A 25,776-nucleotide genomic window follows, 5' to 3' on the forward strand; every position below is an offset into this window, starting at 1 on the left:
TTTTTTGAGATGGAGTCTCACCCTATTGTCCAGGCTGGAGTGCAGTGGTGCGATCTCGGCTCACTGCAACCTCCGCCTCCCGGGTTCAAGTGGTTCTTCTGCCTCAGCCTCCCAAGTAGCTGGGACTACAAGTGTGCACCACCACACATGGCTAATTTTTGTACTTTTAGTAGAGACAGGGTTTCACCATATTGGCCAGGATGGTTTCAATCTCCTGACTTCGTGATCCACCCACCTCGGCCTCCCAAAATGTTGGGATTACAGGCGTGAGCCACTGCTCCTGGCCTATGATCATTTTATATGGACTGATTTAAAATCTGTTTTGAAGCCAGGTGCAGTGGCTCAGGCCTGTAATCCCAGCACTTTGGGAGACTGAGGTGAGATAATTGCTTGAATCCAGGAGTTCAAGACCACCCAGGACAACATAGGGAAATTCTGTCTCTATAAAAAATAAAAATACATTTAAAAAATAAAATAAAATCTGTTTTGAATAGCCAGCAAAAAGAACTTCTTCTACAGTAACATTTAAGAGTGTGAAAGGTGGCAAGAAAAGTTCTATCATAGCTTAGATCCTAAACTGTGCTACGCAGGTTTTTGATGGGTTCTAACATGTTAACAGCATATATGTAACACTAATTACAAATAAACCTCATTTATTCACTGAAAACATTATCAGTTTGATGCACTGAAATCTGACTATGTGAGTGTGAGTATATATAGTTGTGATAATATCAGTTTGTGGTCATTCAGGGCTAATCTTCCCACTCCAGAGGAATTTTTTTCTCATATATGCATACATCGCTGCACTGAATAATGGGAACCTAAAATAAAAAATATCATTGCCTATTTTATATGTTCCATAAAATTCACTGACATTAACCACCAACATCCCAGGTTTCCTCTGGAGTTTAGAATCCTGAATATTTTCCCCAAAAATGTCTGATGAGGGAAGCAATTTAAGCAAGCTGGACAGTGCCGCTAACAGAGACCGTATAGTTTCAGCCAGCGAGTCTGCTGACTGAACTGAAGTCCTTGGACCTGTGGTTTTTTTGAGGGGTTATTTGCTCTTGTAGAAGGCTCTCAGAATTTCAGTACAAGAATGAAAACAGTTTTGAAACTGAGAAGACTGTTAACACTGCCTAAGAGGAATAGAAGTGTGATTGAGATGTGGCAAAAGAATCTGAAAGTTGAGTTGCTTTTTTGAAGAGTCTCTTCCCATGTCTATGTCCTGCCATTTCTTAGATTTATACAAACCAGACCCAAAAAAAGGGTGTCAGGGGCTTGAATCCAGCAGGCACTGTCATACAGGTCTGTTATACCACTCCAACTTTTATAGTCAGTAGACAGGACAGGGGGAATCATTCAGTATACAAAGAAGTGCAAGGGAAATAAAAGCTATGCAAATCACATTTGTAGCCTTCTAAATATTTGACCTATATGAAAAATTCCAGCTTTGATTTCTTAGTCCAAATTGCAAATCAGCCAAACTTAGCTGATTCTATCCTATATGAGTTGGTTATTACTGTCTTTCCCTTTCTTAGAACCCCGGGGAACAAACAAGAAAAAGTAAGGAAAACAAAATACTTATTAAAATGTAAAAGCAGTGGCTGGTTCCCTGAGGCGTTATGCTGACAACCCTTGCTGGCAAACCCAGGAGGACCCAGGTGCACCGGGAACCGACTTATCTGGTCACAGAATATCGGGGGCTAGAAATTGACAGCCTCTGAAGGGGCCTTTTGTTACTTCTGTGGCAGGTTGCTGGCTCATTCTCCTACATGGAAGAGTTGAAACTCGTCTTTCAACTAAATGGAGTACATGAGGGCAGAGATTCTTTTTTAGTTTGGCAACCCAAGTATATTAGGAAAAAATAGGCACTGCAAAATAGCAGGAAAGCATGAAAAATGCTTTATGAAGAAACATAAAAGAAAATCAGAGGAAAGCATATTCAGCCTCAGTTATTAAAAAGCACACTACTGTTCCCAGTCTTGCCTTCTCCAAAAGTTTGTTTGAAGTTTCTTCTACAGAACTCTAAACAGGTCTCAAATATACCAACGTCTTTAACAGAATTCTGGAATGAGAGGAGCATCTATTAAGAGAGACATACTCCTCTATTTCATGTGGAATTTTACACAACAGTTTTCTGTGTGGCTTAATTTTTGGCATCAAACTGTTTTAACAGAAGCTGCGCTTTTCAGTTAGATCTTTATCTTTGAGTTCTAGCGTCCTCCCACGATGCCCCTAGGAGCTATCAAAGCAGGCCCACCCTGCAGAAATGCCTACAATAAAATAACATGCAAATGCCACTGAGAACTTGCTTGCCTCCTGACTCATATTTTAGTTTCTATGAAGTGTCTGTTTTCAAAACTGACAGTGTCTGTAGGCTGGTAATGGAAGATAATGATTAGCACACCAAAATGGGAGTAATCACAGGGCTATTTGACACTGTCCTTAGAAAAATTCCTTACTTACTCAAAAGCCAAAGCAAAGAACTATTTCTAAAATGACAAATGTGTGTAAAGTTTCAAAGTGGATTGTGATTTCACCCAAAAAAACACAGGCAGCCAGAACACAGTTATGCTTTAATGTATATGGTGATCTAATTCTTGAAATAAAACTTTATTCTGGTCTATAGCATACATATCTAGATGAGAGGAGAAACTGTTATTGCTCATGATAAAGGACGAAATGTTTTTCTTATTTGAGAACTTCAGGGGGATGAAGTAAGGAAGCAGACTGTGGAACACTGGGATAAATCTTATTTACTTAGCATTTAATGCCATAGTCTATTAGGAAACAAACAAACTCACTGTGGTACAATTATTTAATACTGGACAGAAAATCATCTGCTAAGATTAGATTAAGTAGTTGACTCAAAGAACTCCAGGTTCAAGGCTCAAAAATGAATAAATCAACATTGTTACTGTTCAGAGCCCTTGAACATATGTGTGCTGGGATGGTGGTTTATTGAACTATCCTCTCTTGTTTGGGTCTCTTGTGAAGTCAAGGATTGAGGACATGACCTGACCTCTTTATTTTAAAAAAAAGTCTCTTTAATATCAGTTATCACTTGAAGAATTTAAAGACAGAATTATTTGCTCAGAACAATTTGATGCTTTGTGCTATTAATCCCCCGGTACACAGAAATAGATTTAAGCAACATGGTGGTGAGTCAAGCCAAGGAGAGCTGGGAAGCTGGAATCGACAGCTCAGTATTCTCTGTAATAATGTGTCAATTTATGCCTGGACATTTTAGGATGTCTATTTATACAAATGTGAACAAATATACCTTTGACTTGTAGCCAGGGTGAACCCAGTGCCCAGTGTTACTGTGAGGTTCAGTTGAGGAAAAGTAAAGGAACTAATGCATATGAAGTATTTAGCATACTGCCTGGCACAGGATAGGGACTCCATAAATGCCAGCTTTCTTTATACGAAGAAAAACATCTTTGCCCTTTAGTTAATGTTCTCCTGTCCATGTCAAGGTCAACATGACACCATGGAAGTCTGTCTAGCTTGTATTTGTGTCTGCTGCTCACATAACTGTTGCTTCGCTTGCTGACCTGGTTGGCTGAGGTTTTGGCCATGCGCCACCCTGTCTGTACCCCCTGGCTTTGGATCCCATTGTCCTAACCACAATGTCAGGGGCAAAGCTGCTTCTTTACGTGCATGTCAGAATCCGGCCAGACACTCTGCATCAGCAGCGTCTCCACAGCCAGCTGCTTGGTCTTCAGCCTGTCAGGCGCTAAGCAGTTGTTCTCCATCTGAACTAGCTCTGTGCTGGCCTCTAGCAAATATAGCGCGCCTGCTGGTGCCTCAGAGAGCCAGGCCAGACTGACACTTTCCTTTCTGTATTCCTTAATTCTATGCTTGACCAGTTTCAGCATTCTTTCTTCTTGGTCCCAGACACTTTCCACCTCATCTCCTGCATGTCACATCTGATTTGTCCTTATTGTAGAAGGTGGGTGCGAGGCCTAAAGAGTGTGGTTTGCTGTCAGCTGCCCCAAATGGGGCAGTATTGGCAGGAGGTGCAGGAACCGATAAAATAAGATTTCTACATCTTTTCTTGAGTTTGAGACAGTGCTGTTTATGGTCACCAGTTTTTATTTGAGGAATTATCCATTTATGCAAAAAAATATGTTTTATATTCTCTATATCCTTTAAAAAGACATGCAGGTTGCCCTCTGGAAACAGGTCTTGAGCTATACTATATACTTATACATATAGTATAGCTATATCATCCACATCTTGAGTCACTTTGCTCAGTGGATTTTCTTAATTCTCAAGTAATTTGTATTCAGTCAGACAGTCTAGTGAGGGAATAAGGAGTGGTAAATCAGAAGGTGACAATTGTATCCAAGGTCTGTGCATAGGGTACAGCAGAAGAATGGAGACGGTGAGGCCTCATGGCCTCAGTTCACAGTGTGATTTTTACATTTTCTGGGATTTCTACAAGTGACAGGCTGACAGTGTTGGATTTGCTGTGTTGTGGTTTGTATCTACCTTTGTACTGTCTCTTTTTTTCCCTCCCACGCTGCCTTTGTCTCATTCCCTGTTTTCCTTGAGAAGATTGCACTGGAAAACTTGAAGAGGGGTTAGAAGGTGGGGCCCTAGCAGATACCAGTGGGAAGACTTCAGAATAGACCCTGTCCCCTGCTGTGGTGATGACTTGTGACTTAACACTGATGACCTTACATGGAGGATTTAGTGAAACTTATATTAGAAAGCAATTCAGTTACTTCCAGATTGTTATTGAAGTCCAGCCTCTGTGGTCTACCTATGCCATTAGTATTTGTCCTAGGTTATTTTTGCTTTCATATGTCAGAGAATAGTCTCAATGTAAGAAAGTCTGAGTCAGGGTGGTCTAGTTGAAAAGGCATGGGCATTGGAGTAAAAAAATAAAAAATCTGGATTCATATCCAGCCTCTAGCACTGACTAGTTCTGTGACATTGTGCAAATCACTTCCATTCTTTTAACTTTTGTTTCCTTATCTGTAACTTGGGGATCCAGATATAATAATGCTGTCAGGTATTATAGAATTATTGTGAAAATTAAATGAGATAATGTCTGGAAAGAACTTAGCAAAGCGTCTGGCATAGTGTTAGGTACCCAGTAAATCCTGATTCTTTCTCTCCCCCGGCCTCACTGCCTCACCAGCTGGCCAGCTGTCTCTAAACACAGCATCACTGGAACTGTAAATACTTTCACAGTTATGTAATCGCTCTCCACCAATTCACTCTTTGATCACCTTTCTGCCCTCCCTCCAGATCTATTCCTAAACTCAATTTTGAGTCTCCCTCTGGTATAGTCTCCCTCTCTCTGCAGAGAACATTAAGACCTTAATGTTTAAAAAAATCATTTCTTCCTAGAACTTAAAGGCCCTAAAACATCATTTTGAGTGTTTGTCTTCCAGCAGGGTTTATTTTTGACAACAAAATTAATATATTTAATATTTGGAGCTTATCTTTTACAATCATCTTGACAGTAATATTTTCTGATATTTGAAAACCCCATGATTTTCTGTGCAGAGAATGCATTTTGTTAATTTGCCTAAGTGGCTGCTAGGCTTATAAGGTTTTAGGTTGATTTTTTATTTTTCTGGAGCTCAGTTCCCTAAAATGCAAATGAGTCTTGAGCAGCTCATCCAGAAGATAAATTATTCTTCTTTTCTGTCTCCTACTGTTCAAAGTTAGTGATAACTTTTAGATCCAGCAGTTTAAGATTTTGACATTCCTGTTGATATAAATCTGGACATTCCAATGTTGTTCAACTCCTGACTGTCTTAGGGACTGATTGCTTATCTCTGTCAGTCAAGAAAATGCCCTTTGCATTGGTCCCATCTCTCACCTACACTGACCAAACACATATATGCAATCTAATGTCTATAGGTCACATTCTTGCCACTTTATCTCTTTAAAGTTGGATAGTTTTAGGTGGAATTTGCAGGTGCTAACTTGGACCACTGGGTAACAGGGATAGATACAGTAGCATTGTTAGATTATATTCTCTAAGTTGAGATTTTCACCTGAAAAAAGACAGAAGAAGATAGAGGTTGCACAGTACTGGTCAGATCTTTCCATGTAGTTTATCTTATGGAAAGGCAACAGTATAAAGCAGTTAAGAGCATTAATTGGGCATTAGGTAGTCCTAGGTTTGAATCCTAGCTCTGACACTTGTTAGCTGTATAATACTGGGCAAGTGACTTAATTTCTCTACCTCTCAGTTTTGTTATTTGTGAAATAGGAAGACAATATTACTTGCTTTGCAGAATTAAATGAGGTAATATTTTGAAAATTATATGAGCTATTGTCTAAAAACATCTTAGCACAGTGACTGGCACAGTATAGAGTGCCCAGTCAATCTTGGTCCCTTCTCCCCAATCTTGCCCTGAATGTTGACCAGCTTTGCTGCAGATGTGTTTTCCCCACTATGCCATTACTCTCCTTCCATCCTTTCCTTTATTAACTTTCTTCCCTAGCCCTCACTTCTTCTCTTGAACCCAGTGGGCTCGACTCGCTCTCTCACTCTCTCTCTCTCTCTCTCTCTCTCTGGCATAACCTCACTCTCTGTCCAGAACAATAATAACTTAATTTTTAAAAAATCAGTTCTTCACATGAATGCAAAACACCTACTACAATGATCCTGGTGATGGTGATGATGATAAGAACAATGTGGGAACTTCTTACCCTTTTTGTCCTCTGGATTTTAAGTTTCATGAGTTCAAAGATAATGATTTCTTCAGCACCAAATTCCTTGGTTCCTGGACCAGGAATAGTTGGTGAATGGATGAGTCTGACATTTGGAGTCGCAATCACTGTGGCATTTAATCTTTTTTATTTCTGCACAGTTAGTCCAAATGAGTATTTATTGATTTGTGTATTTACTACTTCTATTGCAACATTTTAGTTTCTTCTTTTATGAAATAGAATTCTTAAATGAGTGCTTGTGCATCCAAGAGGGACAGTGATAATGTGTTTCAATGTGTTAAATGTTGAAATTTAAGTGTTGGGGCATGTTCTTGAAATGGTGTCTACACAGGGGGAAAAAATCTAATAGATTGGTTTTAAGGTTTGAGGACGGGGTCCTGGGAAAGTGCTGAGAATGGAGGCATAGCATTCCTTCCCACACTCAGCACATAACTCTGCATGGATTTGGTTTCATTTCAAAAGTGGAGTGTTCACAGCCTGAATACACCTCTGTACACTTGACCCTAGGAGGGCAGCAGATAAACTTGGGGAGTCTTTTTGAGACGATATTCCCCTGAGGTTTTAAGTAAATTTTACAAGCTCCTAGAAATACTTTTAAGAGTCTATATAAAATTTCTCCCTTACCTTAACAGTTTTTACTTAGAAGATACATCAAAATGACCCCAAAAAACAAAAGCTCCATAAGGTCAGCTAATCCATTACCTTAGCAATGTAAGGTGCATAAAATGTGAAGCATTGGAATTTTATGTAAACACCTCGCAGTTTGCTCTAAATGTTCTTTTATCTCAAGGATGCAAATGTATCTCATGCTTCCCACAAATGAAGAATGAAAATGTTTGAGATAAATAGCCCTTCCCCTGAGAGGCCAAATACTTTCCTTGAAGAAATGCCAGTCCTATGTATGTCCCTGTGGGTAGGGTTCAGTATTTGTAGAGTCGCCAATTATAATGGCCCAGATCTAATAGGAACTCAAGAATTCCAGCCTATTTCCACCTAGCCCACCTGCCCAAGACCAGCCTTATTTCTAGGCTTTACTCTCCCTTAGGCAAATGTGGTGGCAGGCACCTGTAACCCCAGCTACTCAGGAGGCTGAGGCAGGAGAATCGCTTGAACCCAGGGGGGCAGAGGTTGCAGCGAGCTGAGACTGCCACAGCACTCCAGGCTGGGCAACAGAGCAAGACTCTGTCTCTTATGATTTAATGTTCAAAAATATCCTATGTCCAAAAGTTCTTTTTATAAATCTGATCCATATCATTATTTTTGCAGCTTAAAATTCTATTGCATGTGGTAATACATACATTAACAGATATGTATAGGGTGCTTTGATTTACCAGGGGCTGTGTGTAAAAACTACATTAATCATAATTAACTGCCAAATGGTTAGAATAGAAAATAACAGCTTTGAAATCTAGAGGAAGGAGAGAGTGGAGCAGGAGGAACTGGAGCTGGATCTTATAAGATAGTTGAGATATGCATAAGTTGAGAGAAAAAGAAAGGACAAACCAGAAGGAAAAGCACAGAAATGGAAAGAAAGTGAGGAGGCCAATTTACATGGAAATGAGGCTTTTGGAAAAGGAGTAATTGGAGTAAATCTGGGAGGCAGATCAGAATCTATCTATCTATATAGGGCCTTGAACGCTGTACTAAAGAGGATGGTCTATCCCATAAACCAGTGGCCTCCAAAGTTAGGGAGTGTGTAGGAAAATACATTTGCATACAGAAAAAGATGTATTCTTTATATAGAAAAAGAAATAAATTTTACTAATAATTTCTTGTATTGACAATGTTGTACATGTGTCATTTATATGTAAATATGCATATGTGGTGATCCACACTCAAAATTGTTTTATTGATAGAGATACACGTTCAAAAGAGGTTGGAGGCAGATGACTGCTATAGATGATAAGGGATGATTAAAGATTTTCATGCAGCCAGTGACATGTTCAAGCAGTATTATAAGAAGATGAATCTGGCAGAGTTATACAGAGAGGATTGGTGGAAGCAGTTAGTTGGCGACTGCAACAATTCAAAGGGCTTAAATTATGATAGCCACAGTAGGAATGTAAAGGAGGGGGAGAGTTCCAGGGATGTTCAGATGATCTTATTATTTGCATGGTGAGATATTCCTTTAGCCAGAGTATTCAGCTGTCACTTTGGGGGCTGAGAATACAGCAGTGTTCAAGAAGGTGAGTTTTTGTTCAAAACTGATTTCAAAAATGGATTAGTGGCCAGGTGCGGTGGCTCACACCTGTAATCCCAGCACTTTGGGAGGCTGAGGCAGGCAGATCACTCGAGGTCAGGAGTTCAAGACCAGCCTGCCCAACATGGCAAAACCCCATCTCTACTAAAAATATAAAACTAGCTGGGCATGGTGACAAATGCCTGTAATCTCTGGAAGCAGAGGCATGAGAATCACTTGAACCCAGGAGTTGGAGGTTGCAGTGAGCTGAGATTGCACCACTGTACTCCAACCTGGGTGGCAGAGGGAGACTCCATCTCAAAAAAAAAAAAAAAAAAAGGATTAATACTACCCCAAATGTACTATGGTCTGAAAACCTAAACTTAAATGGGGCCAAGAATTAAAATTACATTAATTACTGGTCAAAACAATAAAGGATTAATCCTTTAATTGAGTACATATAACTTCATAACTAATTTTATACAAAAGGAAAATCTTTGAAAACGTAAATAACATCTTCTCCACCATAATCATAAAAGGAGCATTTAAAAGGGTTAACAGAAGTCGTTTAATGATGGTTCCTGCATTATATTAAAAAAAGAAAAACCTATGCTTCATATTTGCTGTTTGGTATTGAAAAGGGATCCCAGAAATTTTCTCATCTCAGTTGCTTGTTGGAGATGCATTACTTTTTTATAATACATGATTCAAGTACAAACAGTTGTTTTTCCTCACACAGCTTGATCTTCACAAAAAACAAAATTTGAAAAACCATTCTGGTAAATATAAATTTGTAAAAGGAGGTTTTGGTACTTGTACTCGATTTACCATCATTTTCTTTAAAATTGTACTGTTGTTTAACTTCTCACCCGTTGATGTTTTTGTAAGGTAGAACTCTTAACAAAAGTGTGATTCAGAGTTCAAATCTATTATTATCCAGGCTTCACAATTTCTCATTGCACATAAAACACTATAAATAATGATAGAGAAAAGAAATAGCATGTTTTAAAATGCCAACTAGATCAGGCTTGTGATTCCTACATGATACTAGCATTGTCTTAGAAATATATTGATAAAAGAGCCCTACTATCAGGCAATTTAAATTAAAAAAAACAAATTCATATATTTTAACTCTTGTCAGGCATCAGATGTAAACTTAACATTTATCTCAATCAAGGTAAAATAGCCTATAGATTGTGCATGTGCGTGAAAATGAACAGAATATAGTATAGAAAATAGATATAACATGACACTTAAAAGATAAGATTTAAAAGTTCTACATCAAGCAAAAGTAAATATTCTCAGGCATTGCTGGTAGGAATATCAATTGGTAACCTTTCTTTAGGGAATTGGTGGCATGTGTCAAGAGCCGTAAGAATGTTTATACTGTTTAGACTCAGTTCTGTATTTCTATTTTTAAGAACTTGTCCCAAGAATAAAATCCTTAAATGCCCAATAATAAGGGAGTAGCTAAAACAAGTGAAGAACCATTTTTTTAAGATTATTGATTATAATAAGGACCATATGTGGCATGATTTTAAGTGGAAAGGGCAGTAGAAAATTACTATTCTTTACATACATTTATAATTTTTATACGTACATATTTGTATACATACATTTGTTTACAAACAATTGTAAAGAAGTATAACAATATTCTTAGAAGTTGTTTTGGTTTCTAATTTTTGTTTCTCTCAATTTTAAATTTTAAAAAAGATATGTTGCTATATATTGTGTTTATATTCAGAAAATTATCAAAATAATTTTAAAATAATTAAAGAGAGCTCCCAGAGTTTAAAAATGTAAATACCTATCATTTAATTCAGTTAGCTGATGGAAAATTTTGGTGACCATTAGATATTTATTTAATGACTTGATCAACAAGAGCTGTTGATGTATTAAATTTTGACTAGACCCAGCTGTGCTACAAAAGTAGTTAATGTAATGGCAACTAAAGCAAATGTCAAAGCTGAAGCACATTTAATTATCTTGGCTACTGGGGTGTTTTAACCTGTGTTACTTGTACTTTGATCTCACAAAAATAGCATCTTTTACCAACTTTCTGACCTGAGTAGGCAATGCATGCTTTAGATAAAATGAAGACGTGGTCCCTTTTATTTATATTTATACAAACATATTCATTCAGTCAATAAAATAAACAAACATTTATTCAGCAATTGTTAAATGTCAGGTACTGGGCCAGATTATGAAAAAGGGAAATGAGTATCAGAAAATTAATGGTCTAATGGGAAGATCAACATTTAAGGGTGGTTGAAAATGAAAATAGAGTTATGTATGAAGTTCTAGAGGAACATCGCGAAAGGGGCAACCAACTCTGCCTTTGAGTTGGGGGAACCTCCCCAGAGAAAGTATTATAGAGATAGGCTTGTTCAATGAATAGGAGTTTCCTAGATGGAAAAGGTGAACAGGTATTCTAGATCGGAAGAAGAGCATATACAAAATGTCAAAACTCTAAGAAAACGTGGCCTGTTCAGGAACTGGTAGGAAATATGGTATAACTAGAGCTTAGGATGAGAAGCAGAAGCAGATCATGATGGCAGACAGGAAGCAAGACTAGATTGCAGCTCCCACTCGGACAGACAAAACAGTGTGTGGAGACTTGCATTGTGAACTTTTACTCAAGAATGACTGCAGGAATACATTAGGAAAGCCAAGAGAACCCATAGACCCTCTGAAGGAAGCAGATTACTCCTGCAGGACCCGGGAGACACCCCAAATACTGTGAGTACCCAAACTGTAGAAGTGGGAAAGGGAGATCCTCTGCCCCTGAACGTATATCCCCACTGGAGAGGGAACCTGAAGTTCTAGAGTACAGGAGAAGATTCTGACCTTACACGCAGCTGAGTCAATGTAGAGGACCAAGCGAAATATGGGGTTAGAGGAAGCAGCAGGAAAGTTCCTGTGGGCTCGCTGGCTCAGGTAACAAGCCATTTCTGCCTTGCCTCACAGGGGTCCTTGAGGAGGACTGCCAGAGGCACTGGGAAAAGGCCACAGGAATAAAGAAACCTCCAGCTGAACTTTGTAACAATTTGAGCTGATCAAAAAGTTTTCTGGCCAAAACTGGGGGGAGGGCATGAATCCTGTGTGCTGACTCCACAGGCAGGGGAAGAAGGAAAGCGCTACTTACTTTCGCAGCTGGGAGGCGAGTAGCCTGGGGCAAGTTCTCAGCCCTGCTCACCCACTGCCTGGAAACAGACTTGGTGCTGTTGGGAGGGGCATGGTGGGAGTGAGTCAGCCCTTTGGGTTGCCTGGGACCTGGATGAGGCCTGTGACTGCTGGCTTTCCCCTACTTCCCTGACAACCTGCATTAACACAGCAGAGGGAGCCATAATCCTCCTAGGAACATAACTCCATTGACCTAGAAACTTCAACCCCATCCTCCACAGCAGCCACAGCAAGGCCTGCCCAAGAAGAGTCTGACATGCCTAGCCCTGCCCCCACCTGATGGTCCTTCCCTACATATTCTGGTGGCCAAAGACAAAGGGCATACACTCTTGGCAGTTCTAGGGCCCCACCCACCACCTGTTCCTCCCCATATTACCACAGATGATGCTCTCTTGAATGTGCCACCTCCCAGCAGGAGGATAACCAGCACAAAAATAGTGCACTAATCAATCAAATCTAAGGAATCCTCACAGAGTCCAGAGTCCATTTCACCTACTTGCCGCCTCCACTGGAGCAGGAGCTGATATCCATGACTGAGAGACCCACAGACAGTTCATCACAGGACTCTTTGCAGATGATCCCAGTAGCAGCCCAGAGCCTGGTAGACTTCACTGGAGGCTAGATCCAGAAGAGAGATAACAATCACTATAGCTCAGGTCTTCGGAAGCCACATCCCTAGGAAAAGGGGGAGAGTACTACATCAAGGAAACACCCCATGGGACAAAAGGAACTGAACACCAGCCTTGAGCCTTAGACCTTCCCTCTGACAGAGCTGACCCAAATGAGAAGGAACCAGAAAACCAACTCTGGTAATATGACAAAACAGGGTTCTTTAACACCCCCCACCCCCAAAATCACACCAGTTCACCAACAATGGATCCAAACCAAGAAGAAATCCCTGATCTACCTGAGAAAGAATTCAGAAGGTTAGTTATTAAGCTAATCAGGGAGGCACCAGAGAGAAACAAAGCCCAATGTAAGGAAATTAAAAAAAAAAAAAAAAAAGATACAAGAAGTGAAGGGAGAAATATTCAATGAAACAGATAGCATAAATAAAAAACAATCAAAACTTCAGGAAACAATGGACACACTTAGAGAAATGCAAATGCTCTGGAAAGTCCCAGCAATAGAATTGAAGAAGCAGAAGAAAGAACTTCAGAGCTTGAAGACAAAGTTTTCCAATTAATCAAAGACAAAGAAAAAAGAATAAGAAAATATAAACAAAACCTCCAAGAAGTCTGGGATTATGTTAAACTACAAAACCTAAGAATAATTGGCATTGCTGAGGAAGAAGAGAAATCTAAAAGTTTGGAAAATATATTTAGAGGAATAATCGAGGAAAATTTCCCCAACCTTGGTAGAGAACTAGTCATCCAAATACAAGAAACTCAAAGAACACCTGGGAAATTCATCACAAAAAGATCACCACCTAGGCACATTGTCCTCAGGTTATCTAAAGTTAAGATGAAGGAAAGAATCTTAACAGCTGTGAGGCAGATCACCAGGTAAATTATAAAGGAAAACCTATCATATTAACAGCAGATTTCTGAGCAGAAACCCTACAAGCTAGAAGGGTTTGGGGCCCTATCTTCAGCCTCCTCAAAACAATTATCAGCCAAGAATTTTGTACCTAGAGAAATTAAGCTTCATAAATGAAGGAAAGACACAGCCTTTTTCAGACAAACAAATGCTGAGAGAATTTGCCACTACCAAGCCACCACTACAAGAACCACTAAAAGGAGCTCTAAATCTTGAAACTAATTCTGGAAACACATCAAAACAGAACCTCTTTAAAGCATAAATCACTCAGGACCTATAAAACAAAAATACAATTTAAAAACAAAAAACTAAGGTTTACAGGCAACAAATAGCATGATTAATGGGATGGTACCTCACACCTCAATACTAATGTTGAATGTAAATGGCCTAAATGCTCCACTTAAAAGATACAGAATTGCAAAATGGATAAGAATTCACCAACCAACTATCTGCTGCCTTCAGAGACACACCTAACACATAAGGGCTCACATAAACTTAAGGTAAAGGGATAGAAAAGGAGATTCCATGCAAATAGACAACAAAGTGAGCAGGAGTAGCTATTCCTATGTTAGACAAAACAAACTTTAAAGCCATAGCAGTTAAAAAAGACAGAGGATCATTATATAATGATAAAAGGCCTTGTCCAACAGGAAAATATCACAATTCTAAATATATATGCACCTAACACTGGAGCTCCCAAATTTATAAAACAATTAGTAATCGACCTGAGAAGTAAGATAGACAGCACTACAATAATAGTGGGGGACTTCAGTACTCTACTGACAGCACTAGACAGTTCATCAAGACAGAAAGTCAACAAAGAAACAATGGATTTAAACTATACCCTGGAACAAATGGACTTAACAGATATTTACAGAACATTCTACCCAACAACCATAGAATATGCATTCTATTCAACAGCACATGGAACTTCCTCCAGGATAGACCATATGATAGGCCACAAAGCAAGTCTTGATAAATTCAAGAAAATTGAAATTATATTAAGTACTCTCTCAGACCACAGTGGAATCAAACTGGAAATCAACTCCAAAAAGAGCCTTCAAAACCAGGCAAATACATGGAAATTAAATAAACTGTTCCTGAATGATCATTGGGTCAAAATTGAAATCAAGATGAAAATTAAAAAATTCTTTGAACTGAATGACAATAGTGACATAACCTATCAAAACCTCTGGTATACAACAAAGGAGGTGCTAAGAAGAAAGTTCATAGCATTAAACGCCTACATCAAAAAGTCTGAAAGAGCACAAACTGACATTCTAAGGTCACATCTCAAGGAACTAGAGAAACAAAAACAAATCAAACCCAAACCCAGAAGAAGAAAGGAAATAACTAAGATCAGAGCAGAATTAAGTGAAATTGAAACAAAATACAAAAGATAAATGAAACAAAAAGCTGGTTTTTTGGAAAGATAAATAAAATTGATAAACCATTAGCAAGTTTAAACAAGGAAAGGAGAGAAAATTGACATAAGCTCAATTAGAAATGAAAGGGGAGATATTACAAGTGACACCACAGAAATACAAAAAGTCATACAAGGGTACTATGAACACCTTTATGTGCATAAACTAGAAAACCTAGAGGAGATGGATAAATTCAAGAAAAGATACAACCTTCCTAGCTTAGATCAGAAAGAATTAGATACTCTGAACAGACCAGTAACAAGCAGCAAGATTGAAATGATAATTTAAAAAATTACCAACAATAAAAACCCAGGACCAGATGGATTCACCCAGAATTCTACCAGACATTCAAAGAAGAATTGGTACCAATTCTATTGACACTATTTCACAAGATAAAGAGGGAACAGTCCCTAAATCATTCTATGAATCCAATATCACCCTAATACCAAAACCAGGAAAGGACATAGCCAAAAAAGAAAACTACAGACCAATATCCCTGGTGAACATAGATGCTAAAATCCTTAACAAAATACTAGGTAAACAAATCCAACAACGTATCAAGAAGATAATCCACCATGATCAAGTGGGTTTCATACCAGGGATGCAGGAATGGTTTAACATACACAAGTCAATAAGTGTGATACACCACATAAGCAGAATCAAAACAAAATTAGATAATCATCTCAATAGATGCAGAAAAAGCATTTGACAAAATCCAGCTTCCCTTTATGATTAAAACTCTCAGCAAAATTGGTGTATATGGGACATACCTCAATGTAATAAAAGCCATCTATGACAAACCCACAGCCAACATAATACTGAATGGAGAAAAGTCGAAAGCATTCCCTCTAAGAACTGAGACAAGGCAAGGATGCCCACTCTCACCACTCCTCTTCAACACAGAACTGGAAGTCCTAGCCAGAGAAGTCAGACTAGAGAAAGAAATAAAGGGCATCCAAATTGGTAAAGAGAAAGTCAAACTGTTGCTGTCTGCTGATGATATGATTGTTTACCTAGAAAACCCTAAAGACTCCTCCAGAAAGCTCCTAGACTGATAAAAGAATTCAGAGAAGTTTCTGGATACAAAATTACTGTATAGAAATCAGTAGATCTTCTATACACCAACAGCAACCAAGCTGAGAATCAAATCAAGAACAAAATCCCTTTTAAAATAGCTACAAATAATAATAATAATAATAATAAAAATACTTAGGAATATACCTAACCAAGGATGTCAAAGACCTCTACAAGGATACAAAACACTGCTGAAAGAAATCATAGACAACACAAACAAATGGAAACACATCCCATGCTCATGGATAGGTAGAATCAATATTGTGAAAATGACCATACTGCCAAAAGCAATCTAAAAATTCAGTGCAATTCCTATCAAAATACCACCATCATTCTTCACAGAATTAAAAAAAAAAAGTCCTAAAATTCATACAGAACCAAAAAAAGCCCACATAGCTAAAGCAAGACTAAGCAAGAAGAACAAATCTGGAAGTGTCACATTACCTGATTTCAAACTATACTATAAGGCTGTAGTCACCAAAACAGCATGGTACTGGCATAAAAATAGGCACATAGACCAATGGAACAGAATAGAGAACCCAGAAATAAACCCAAATACTTACAGCCAATCGATCTTTGACAAAGCAAACAAAAACATAAAGTTGGGAAAGGACACCCTATTCAACAAATGGTGCTGGGATAATTGGCAAGCCACATGTAGGAGAATGAAACTGGATCCTCATCTCTCACCTCATACAAAAATCAACTCAAGATGGATCAAGGATTTAAATCTAAGACCTGAAACTATAAAATTCCAGAAGATAACATTGGAAAACTCTTCTAGACATTGGCTTAGGCAAAGATTTCATGATCAACAACCCAAAAGCAAATGCAATAAAAACAAAGATAAATACTGGGATCTAATTAAACTTAAGAGCTTTTGCATGGCAAAAGGAACAGTCAGCAGAGTTAACAGACAACCCAGAGTGGGAGAAAATCTTCACCATCTATACATCTGACAAAGGACTAATATCCAGAATCTACAGTGAACTCAAACAAATCAGCAAGAAAATAACAATCCCATCAAAAAGTGGGCTAAGGACACAAATAGACAATTCTCAAAAGAAGATATACAAATGGCCAACAAACATAGGAAAAAATGTTCAACATCGCTGATGATCAGGGAAATGCAGATCAAAACCACAATGTGATACTACCTTATTCCTGCAAGAATGGCCATAATCAAAAAATCAAAAAATAATTGATGTTGGCTTGGATGCAGTGAATAGGGAACACTTCTACACTGCTGGTGGGAATATAAACTAGTACAACCACTATGGAAAACAGTGGGGGAGATTCCTTAAAGAACTAAAAGTAGAACTACCATTTGATCCAGCAATCCCACCTCTGGGTATATCTACCCAGAGGAAAAGAAGTCATTAAATGAAGAAGATACTTGCACACATGTTTATAGCAGCACAATTTGCAATTCCAAAAGCATGGAACCAACCACTATGTATATATATATACACACACACATATATATACACACATATATATACTACTATATATATAGAAACTGTAGTGTGTGTGTATATATATACTATATATATAGTGTATATACACTACTCAACCATATAAAGGAATTAATGACATTCGCAGTGACCTGGATGAGATTAGAGACTATTATTCTAAGTGCAGTAATTCAGGAATGGAAAAACAAACATTGTGTGTTCTCACTCATATGTGGGAGCCAAGCCATGATGATGCAAAGGCATAAGAAAGACACAATGGACTTTGCGGACTCGGGGAAAGGTGGGAAGGGGTTGAGGGATAAAAGACCACAAATTGGGTGCAGTGTATACTGCTCAGGTGATGGGTGATGGGTACACCAAAATCTCACAAATCATCACTCATGTAACCAAACACCACCTGTTCCCCAATAACCTATGGAAATAAAAAAAAATTAAAAAGATAAGCAGAAGCAGAGGATGAGAGTGGAAAACTGGGCTAGGCCAGAAAAGGCCTTTATGTACTTGGAGTCATAATGTTTCTGCTTCACCAGTGATTAATAGTGATTTTCCTGACTAATAGTATCTTAATCATTATAATGAGGTAGGACTGTTGCCTTTGAATTATGGAAATTATAGCTGTTAAGACCTGTTCCAAAAACACAGGTTATAAATATTATCACATCTCTTTAATCTTCTTTACAGTTAATCACCCAAGTCTCCACAGGGCTTATTAGCAGGAAGTCTATTATCTCCTCTTGAGATCCCTCCCACTGCCCCTGAATTGTCCATGAATCCTGACTTTACTCGGGCCAAATGGGTCAGTCCTCCTGCAGAAGCCCGTAGTTGTATCTGTCTGTGACTTCTGCCGTCCCTGGTGTCTGCTATATGGCACTGTTTGCACATCCATGTCACAGGGTAACCATTTTGGGTGACAAGGTTACAACTCCCTTTGTTTACATTTCCATCCTCAGCCATTGTTCCCTAAATTGTAACCACTGTGCCAGGCTGGCTGGTCTGGAGGCACTTCTGGAGTTGGCCTCATGCTAGTCTGAAATTAGTCCTTCCCCTAGAACCTGAGGCCATTTTGTTGAGCTCAGATCAACAGTCCAGATTCCTCCTTTCATTAGGATCACTTTATTTCCATGGCTTCCAGGAACTTCCCTGCTCTGGGACCTTAGTCAGTGTCACCCTGAGCCAATAGGTCTCTCATTCCTGGCCTCCAGTCACAGAAATGGGATGAGGACACTAGGGCTTCCCTCCAGAAGGCCCTGGGCTCCTTTTCCCACACTGATTCTCCCCCTGACAAGTGTGCAGATTGTTTCTTGGGGTGGCTCAAAAGGTAGCAGTTTGCAAGATGGAGTTTAAAAAACATTTTGTTGCCCTGCCCTAATGCTTCCCCAAAGTGCCTAATTGCTTTATATTTACATAACTAAGAAAGACACCAAGGGATTCTTCCAAGAACAAAGATCTTCTTCAAGGTGATCTTCTGTTCCTGCCTTTAAAGAGAAGTAGTTGCAGTTTACTTCACTAAAATAATTTATCTTTGTCTAACCATGCCCCTATTTTATCAGTGATAATGTGCTCATAAATTATATGACAGATTATGTAATTTGCCCAAAGCAGAAAGCGGTCTCAACGCCCAAACCCATGCATTTAACCACTCTGCTTTACTACCTCTTGTCATTCAATTCACACGCTACCATGTCATTATTTACTTTTGTATCTCAGATACTGTACTCTTATTAGTTAAGTTTATTGCAGGAATATAAGTGTAGGCACTCTCTTCTGAGCTGTTGCTGAAAGAGAGTAGGACAACAGTTGTATTTGTGAACTAGTAGAAAATGAGTATATTTACTGCAGAAGGAAGTTGTGTTTGCTCTGCAAAGTTAGATCACAGAAGGGAGAACAATACTTATCTATAGTTCTGGAGGGTTGAAACCGAATAGTAAATGGGTGTTGGGGTCAACACATATTGTTAACAGTGTTCTATAGATTTCATGATTTAGGAAAGTTGTCTACAAGGCTGGATTAATCTTTTCCTGCTGAGAGCCAAGTTTACTTTGCTCTGCCCCTCTCTTTGTGCAAGTGTAAGACAGTCAACTGACCTTTCAAATTATCAGCTTAATCATAATTTTTTCTCTCAGAATTCTTTAAATTTAAGAATAATGAAAAAAAGTCCAAAGAAATTTTTTTCATAATTTCTCTTCCCCCTGGTATTAGTATTCTCCTCAATGAAATGAAAATGAAATGCATGTATATCCTATTTCATAAACCAAAACCAAGTTCTGACACATGATTCGTAGTTGATGTTGTTTTAAAGGAAAACCATGATGGCTATAAACTGTTGTATTATCTGGAAGTGGTACTGTAGATTCCAGGAGGTCAAGGCATCTCTGGTACCTTCTATACATTTATAGGAGAACTGATTGCCTCTCCCCTCACAAAACCTCAATGAGACCTGACTCCTAACCAGCTAAGACTCAGCAGGGTCCTCCCTGCCTCTTCTAATTCTAGGACTTTCTCTCATGTGCTTGCCTTGGACTGGAGCTGCATGCTACCAAGCCATGACAGAATAGGGGCCAGCTTACAACAGAGCTTCCACTTACCCCAAATCTGCCACAGAATTAATTCCATACATTTGACCTCATATCACTTGTTTTGTTGCTACCATTGTTATTGCTTTATTATTGTTTTTGTTGTTGCTTTCTTGTATATATTTAAGACTTACGGTTTTTCAAACTAGTTTGGATTTAAGATACACAATAAATTCTATCATTTGAAAATGATAAATATAGATGTCCTTATATCAATTGTCTTCAGATTTCAGATATATTTAGCCTTTTGACTTTATCCAAAAACTAAACATTCTGATTGGCCCTCATTTTAAAAGGGAAGAACTTGTTTCTATTTATTTAGATTTGGATATGCTCTATATTGGGATGAGGGAGCTTTTTGTACTGAAAGAAATTATGTGTTTTCCTACAGGTTAGATGAAATCTGTTTTTTCCCTTGACTGGGCTTAGGCATTCTGTATAAACAAAAGTGTTCTGGGGCTCCTAAAGAAGCGGCCTGAGGACCATGCGTCTCACCTAGTTCTACCACACGCTCTCCCTGGTGACTGTTGGCACTGACCAGAAAGGTCTAGAGTGATGGAGAGAAAAGCTAATAAACAATTCTTGAAAACCTACTATGTGCAAGGGACTATGCTTGATATACATTTGCCTTGTTTCATTTAACTTTCATAACAATCCCATCAGGCAATTACCATTTTCCTTATTATATAGATGAAGAGATTAGGTATTATAATTCATCTAATCTCACAGAGCCAGAAGCGGCAGAGCCAGGAGTGAAACACGGCTCATTCAGACTCCACAGCCAATGCCTTTCTGTACTCCACACTGTCCATCATGGATTTGGGTAGAGAGGGGACCTGAACTCCCCACTAGGTTTAAGGTCTAGTTGTTGAATGAAGGCTCACGCATTTCTCTCAGGTTCAGGGACAATCAGACTGTCAGAGTAGAAAGAGACTTTGGACTCAATATTTGCTAATCCACTGGCTTCCTAACTTCTTCCTAAGCCCTTCACTCTGTCAAGTAGGTGCTAGGGTTCCCTGCACATGGGTGCTAAGCTTCTCAAGGGCTTGAGCAGGCTTGTTAGTCTTTTCAGGGCGAGCTATGCACCAACTATGCTGTTGTTGTGCTGAGGCCTTAGCATTCCTCACTTCAAATCAATTACCTCTTTATTACCTTAATACATCACTGGCCATGTGACTGATTTGGAATGTAAAGGAGACTATCCCTATAGGATAATAACTTTCATGTGGCACACAAAATCTATGGGGATATTCAGAGCGTTTGCTTTTTAAAAATGAATATTCTACAGCCTGTGCTGCCTGTTTGTTCTAATTTAGAGAATTTTGTCATTTTAATAATTTGGTAGTATTTTACTGGTAGGTGCACAGATATGTAAAAGAAAGTGTATTTTTTCCTTTTCTTGTGGATTTAAAAAATGTTCAGAATTTTATTTGCAGCATATAAACAATAATAGTACTTTATCCTTTCTTATTTTTACCTGTTACAAGCAAGTCATTTCATTTAAACTGACTTTAAGCACATTCCTTTGAAAGAAACCAAAGATTGTTATCTTTAGCAATCCTGATTAGATTTCCTCCTCAGACAACAGTTTAGTAAGTTTATGCTAGGAATGTGGGCAGGTAGTTTGACTTGGTAGAGCAAGCAGTGGGCACTCTGGAATTCTTGTTCTCCAAGTATTCAAAGGCCTTTGGAAGAATTTCCTCTCTGGGCATTTAGATATTCCTTCTACTCTGTGAGGTGAAAGTGTGTTATGTGGTTTTATTGTTACTTATTGAATGCCAATTACATGCCAGCCCCAGGTTTGTCTTACATGTGTTATCACATCTCATTCCATTTGAGAAGAGTTAAGAGGCATAATTTCAGGTAGATAAATTTCCCAGTAGTTACACAGCTAGTGCCAAATGATAGCATGATTCACCAGATCTGTCTGCCTTTTTCAAATACAACACCTTCCCTGGGAATGAGCTAGCAGAAGACTTTTAGAAGATGAGACTGGAGAAGTGGCTTCAAATTTCATTCTAATCAAGATACTAAGCTTTGCATTTATTTGTTCCTTCAGTACCATTTATTGGGCACCTAATATGTGTCAAACAATCTAGGAATTGGCGACATTACAATGAATAAAAAGCATAGATCCCTGTCTTCCAGAAGCTTACTTCTGGTTATTGGAGGTTTTGAGCCAAGAAATGATATGATCTGGCTTAGGTTTTGCAAACACTCTCCTGGTTACAGTGTGGAGCATCACCTGAAGAGAGGTGAGGACTTCAGCAACAAGCCCAGTTAGGAGGCCACTGCAGCAATCCAGACAACAGAGGGTGGGGGTTTAGACCACAGTAGTGGCCAAGATGAGAAGTTGGATTCTATATGGACTTCGATGGAAACACCAATAGGATTGCTGAGGAACTGAATGTAGAAATTGCTTGTCCATGTTTTAACTGCAACTATGGTCAGCCTGCATCCTAAACCTATGCTTTTTAAATTATGTTAACATGCTGAAGTATAAAGTGATTTCACAACTATATTCAATTTCATAAAAAAGTATAGCTCCTCCTTTTCAGCTCCTTAGCACTAGGCTTAGGAAAGGAGAGTGCCTCTTGAAGCCTGTAAGAGACAGGAGAGAGCTCTGTGTCCCAGGAGCATTTGTCATCCAGGCTGCAGCTAGCCAGCTGGCTCCTTCAAGGGCCATATACCTGGGTGGCAGCACATATGTGATTATACTTGAGATATGGGGTGTGTCCATCTCAGAGCTACTCAAAGTCCATTTTAACCCTTCCTATGGCTCCCCATGAGGAGGTGGGAAAACGAATCCTCTTAATAAGATTTAAGCACAGCTTCACATTTTCTGCCTTTGTTATTTCTCAGAAATGCCATTATCAGTCTGAATCAGAACAGGTATTAATTCTTGGTCACAAAGTAGCACTTTTAGCACACTCTTTCACCATTTTTTTAACTTCAGAAACAGAGCTTCCTTGTAGGTAACTTTTACTGAGCAGACATTGTCAGCCAAAAATAGTTCTGGATCCACCACATCTGCCATAAACTTGAACAAGTCCAGGATACAAATTTGTGTATCACAAGTCAATAAAATTGCCACCAAGCTGTTTGTGCAGTAATAAGGTTCAATAGATATCATCTTCATTCAATTAATTTTCATTGACCTTAAGGGAATGACCTTCTATTTCCAAGTAGGAGAAGAAATTGGCCATGGGGAAGCATAACTGTTGAATCTGCTTTTCAGTTATTACATTACTGAAGATAGCATGGGCATCTAGCTATGCTTGTATGTTTAGACTAAAAAGTCATCCCCTACACGGCTTATCCTTAAGTAGACCCAAACGATTTAATTTCAATTAAGATCATTGAAAGACCCCACAATCTGCTTGGGGTCGTCCTAACTGCATCTTCCAGATATGATCTAGTATCTCACTGATCTTGGCCATTCATTGGGTTCTTCTGGGCAGGATATCCAGTTAAGGATGTGATGAGAGGCTCTCACTTTCTGGCCTGCAAACTGCATTTGTCACAACCCCTTTCTCCATTAACTTGGGCTGAAGATCAGCCCTGAAGTTGCTCTTTGTTTTGCCAGCCATACCCTGAAGGAGGTAACCACACCATTGAGAGATGAGTGCCTCTGATTTCCTCCTGCCTCCACGTGGCAGATGAGGGACCCTGCCATTTTTTTATAAAATTCAAAATCAACTAAAGTATCACTTTTTTTGTTTTATTATTTTCCCAGGGCTGCGTCCAAAGAGGACTCTGCGGCTGGTGCTCTGGACTGCAGAAGAACAAGGTGGAGTTGGTGCCTTCCAGTATTATCAGTTACACAAGGTAACCCAGCCATGGATTGCTAAGCATTTGTACATGTAATATACAAAAATATCTCTCATTATCCATTTAAGACTTTCAATAATACTTTCTGGTCAACTGGCCCTAGCAAACACCCTTGTATGAGCCTTCTCCCTCCAGCCCTGTGAGTGAGAATGCACTGGTAAACCGATGATGCTGTGGTGTAGAGCTAAGAGCTTTTCTTCTTCTACATCACAGTCTGTGGCCAAAGAAAAATTCTGATTGCCATGCTGCCATTTTTTTAAAGTCTCCCTAGTTCTGCTATATTTATGTATGTCAGAGAAATAGTTACAGGCAAACATTCCCTCTCCCCACCGAGCCTATCCCCGTACCTCAATGCCTGCCATACTCCCAGAAGCCTTGGCATTTGAGTGCCAGGTTCCGAGGCTTTGAGTCTGCCAAGAGCATTGCCATGATGGTGGTGGAAATGGCAGCAGCCACAGGCTTCTGTCCTGGGAATGTGGAGGACAGCTTGGTTTGACACCACCTGTCATTATACAAGTGTGAAGCTTGAAGCAGGAAGATTATTGTGGATGGTCGTGATTAGAAATACAAGGCCACATGGAAGAGGGAGGATGGAGAGATTAATATCAAGAGCAAATTTTGAGACAGCAAAATATACAAGCTCAGAAATACTCTGGATCAAGTCGAATGTTAGTTCAAAGAGGAACTCCAAAATCAATGAGCATATGCTGGCAAGCAGTGATGGTTGCCCAGAGAGGAGCATCTAGTCTGCTGCTGCCGGATGGTTTCCCCTGAATGTCTAGATTAGAAGAAGCAAATCTTGCAAGCCTAAATTATCCAAATCAGAGAAGGGTTTCTTTTGTAAATTGTGTGTATGTTATTTTTGACCTTTTTTTTTTTTAAAGTCAGTCTCTAATACCCTATTTCAGTCAGTTAGTATATAATGAGTTTAAAGTCATGAATTTGGTCACTGAATACAATTATTTACTATACAAAGGACAACTTATGTCCTATGCCCTACTCTTTCACTACTTTAGTTCTTTTGGCCTCAGGTGATCCTGGGGATAACATAATTCAAGACAAGTGTCCTTTGGTTAGTAGGTCAGTAACATCATTTTCTATGTGATGTCGTAGACCACAACATCATATGAGGATTGTTCTAGATTCAGCAACATTCAGTTAATATTTTCTGAGCATGTACTATGTTCTATATACTATGATATGCATTAATGTTAGCATCAAAAAGATCTACCCTGACCTTACAAAGCCTACATTCTAAAGAACACTGATCATTAACTTAAATTGATCATTAACTTAATCATTAACTTAATAACTGATCATTAATTTAAGTCTTTCAAGACTTAACACCTTATAATTTCTTTCTGGGAAAGAAATTACATCTAAGCTGGGACCTGAAGACTGAGTGGAAGTAAGCTAAGGAGAATGGAGAGGGAGGGAGGAGGTGGGTACTGCACCTTGGCAGAGGGACCTGTGTGTGCAAAGGCAGGAGATGAGACAAAGCAAAGCACACCGGAGAAATGGAAAGGAATTCAGAGTGGCTGCTGCATAGAATGCAAGATGCACAGTGGTAGGAGGGTGGAACACTGAGGTAAACAAGAGCCTGGACAAGAAGAACAAATGAATCATGTTTAGAAGTGCGGACTTTATCCTCAAGGCAAGAGAGTAACTTATTTTTAAGAAGGAGATTTAAAATTCTATATATATTGGACTTTATTTAAAAAAACAGAATAGTTAAAAGAACTGTTCTTTTCTTTTTTTTTTTTTTTTTTTTTTTTTTTTTTTTTTTTTTTTTT

General features: G+C 38.8%; 1 protein-coding gene across 1 annotated transcript in view; it reads left to right on the forward strand.

Annotated features, from left to right (window-relative positions):
* Positions 1 to 25,776, forward strand: part of CPQ (carboxypeptidase Q) — a 495,137-nt gene that overhangs the window by 361,298 nt on the left and 108,063 nt on the right. The window contains exon 6 of the mRNA XM_017875290.1: positions 23,889 to 23,980. Within this exon, the coding sequence (XP_017730779.1) occupies positions 23,889 to 23,980 (92 nt within the window). The remainder of the gene's footprint in view (positions 1 to 23,888; positions 23,981 to 25,776) is intronic.

This window comes from Rhinopithecus bieti, unplaced genomic scaffold (genome assembly GCF_001698545.2).
Source record: "Rhinopithecus bieti isolate Rb0 unplaced genomic scaffold, ASM169854v2 scaffold_8760, whole genome shotgun sequence".
Taxonomy (NCBI): Eukaryota; Metazoa; Chordata; class Mammalia; order Primates; family Cercopithecidae; genus Rhinopithecus; species Rhinopithecus bieti.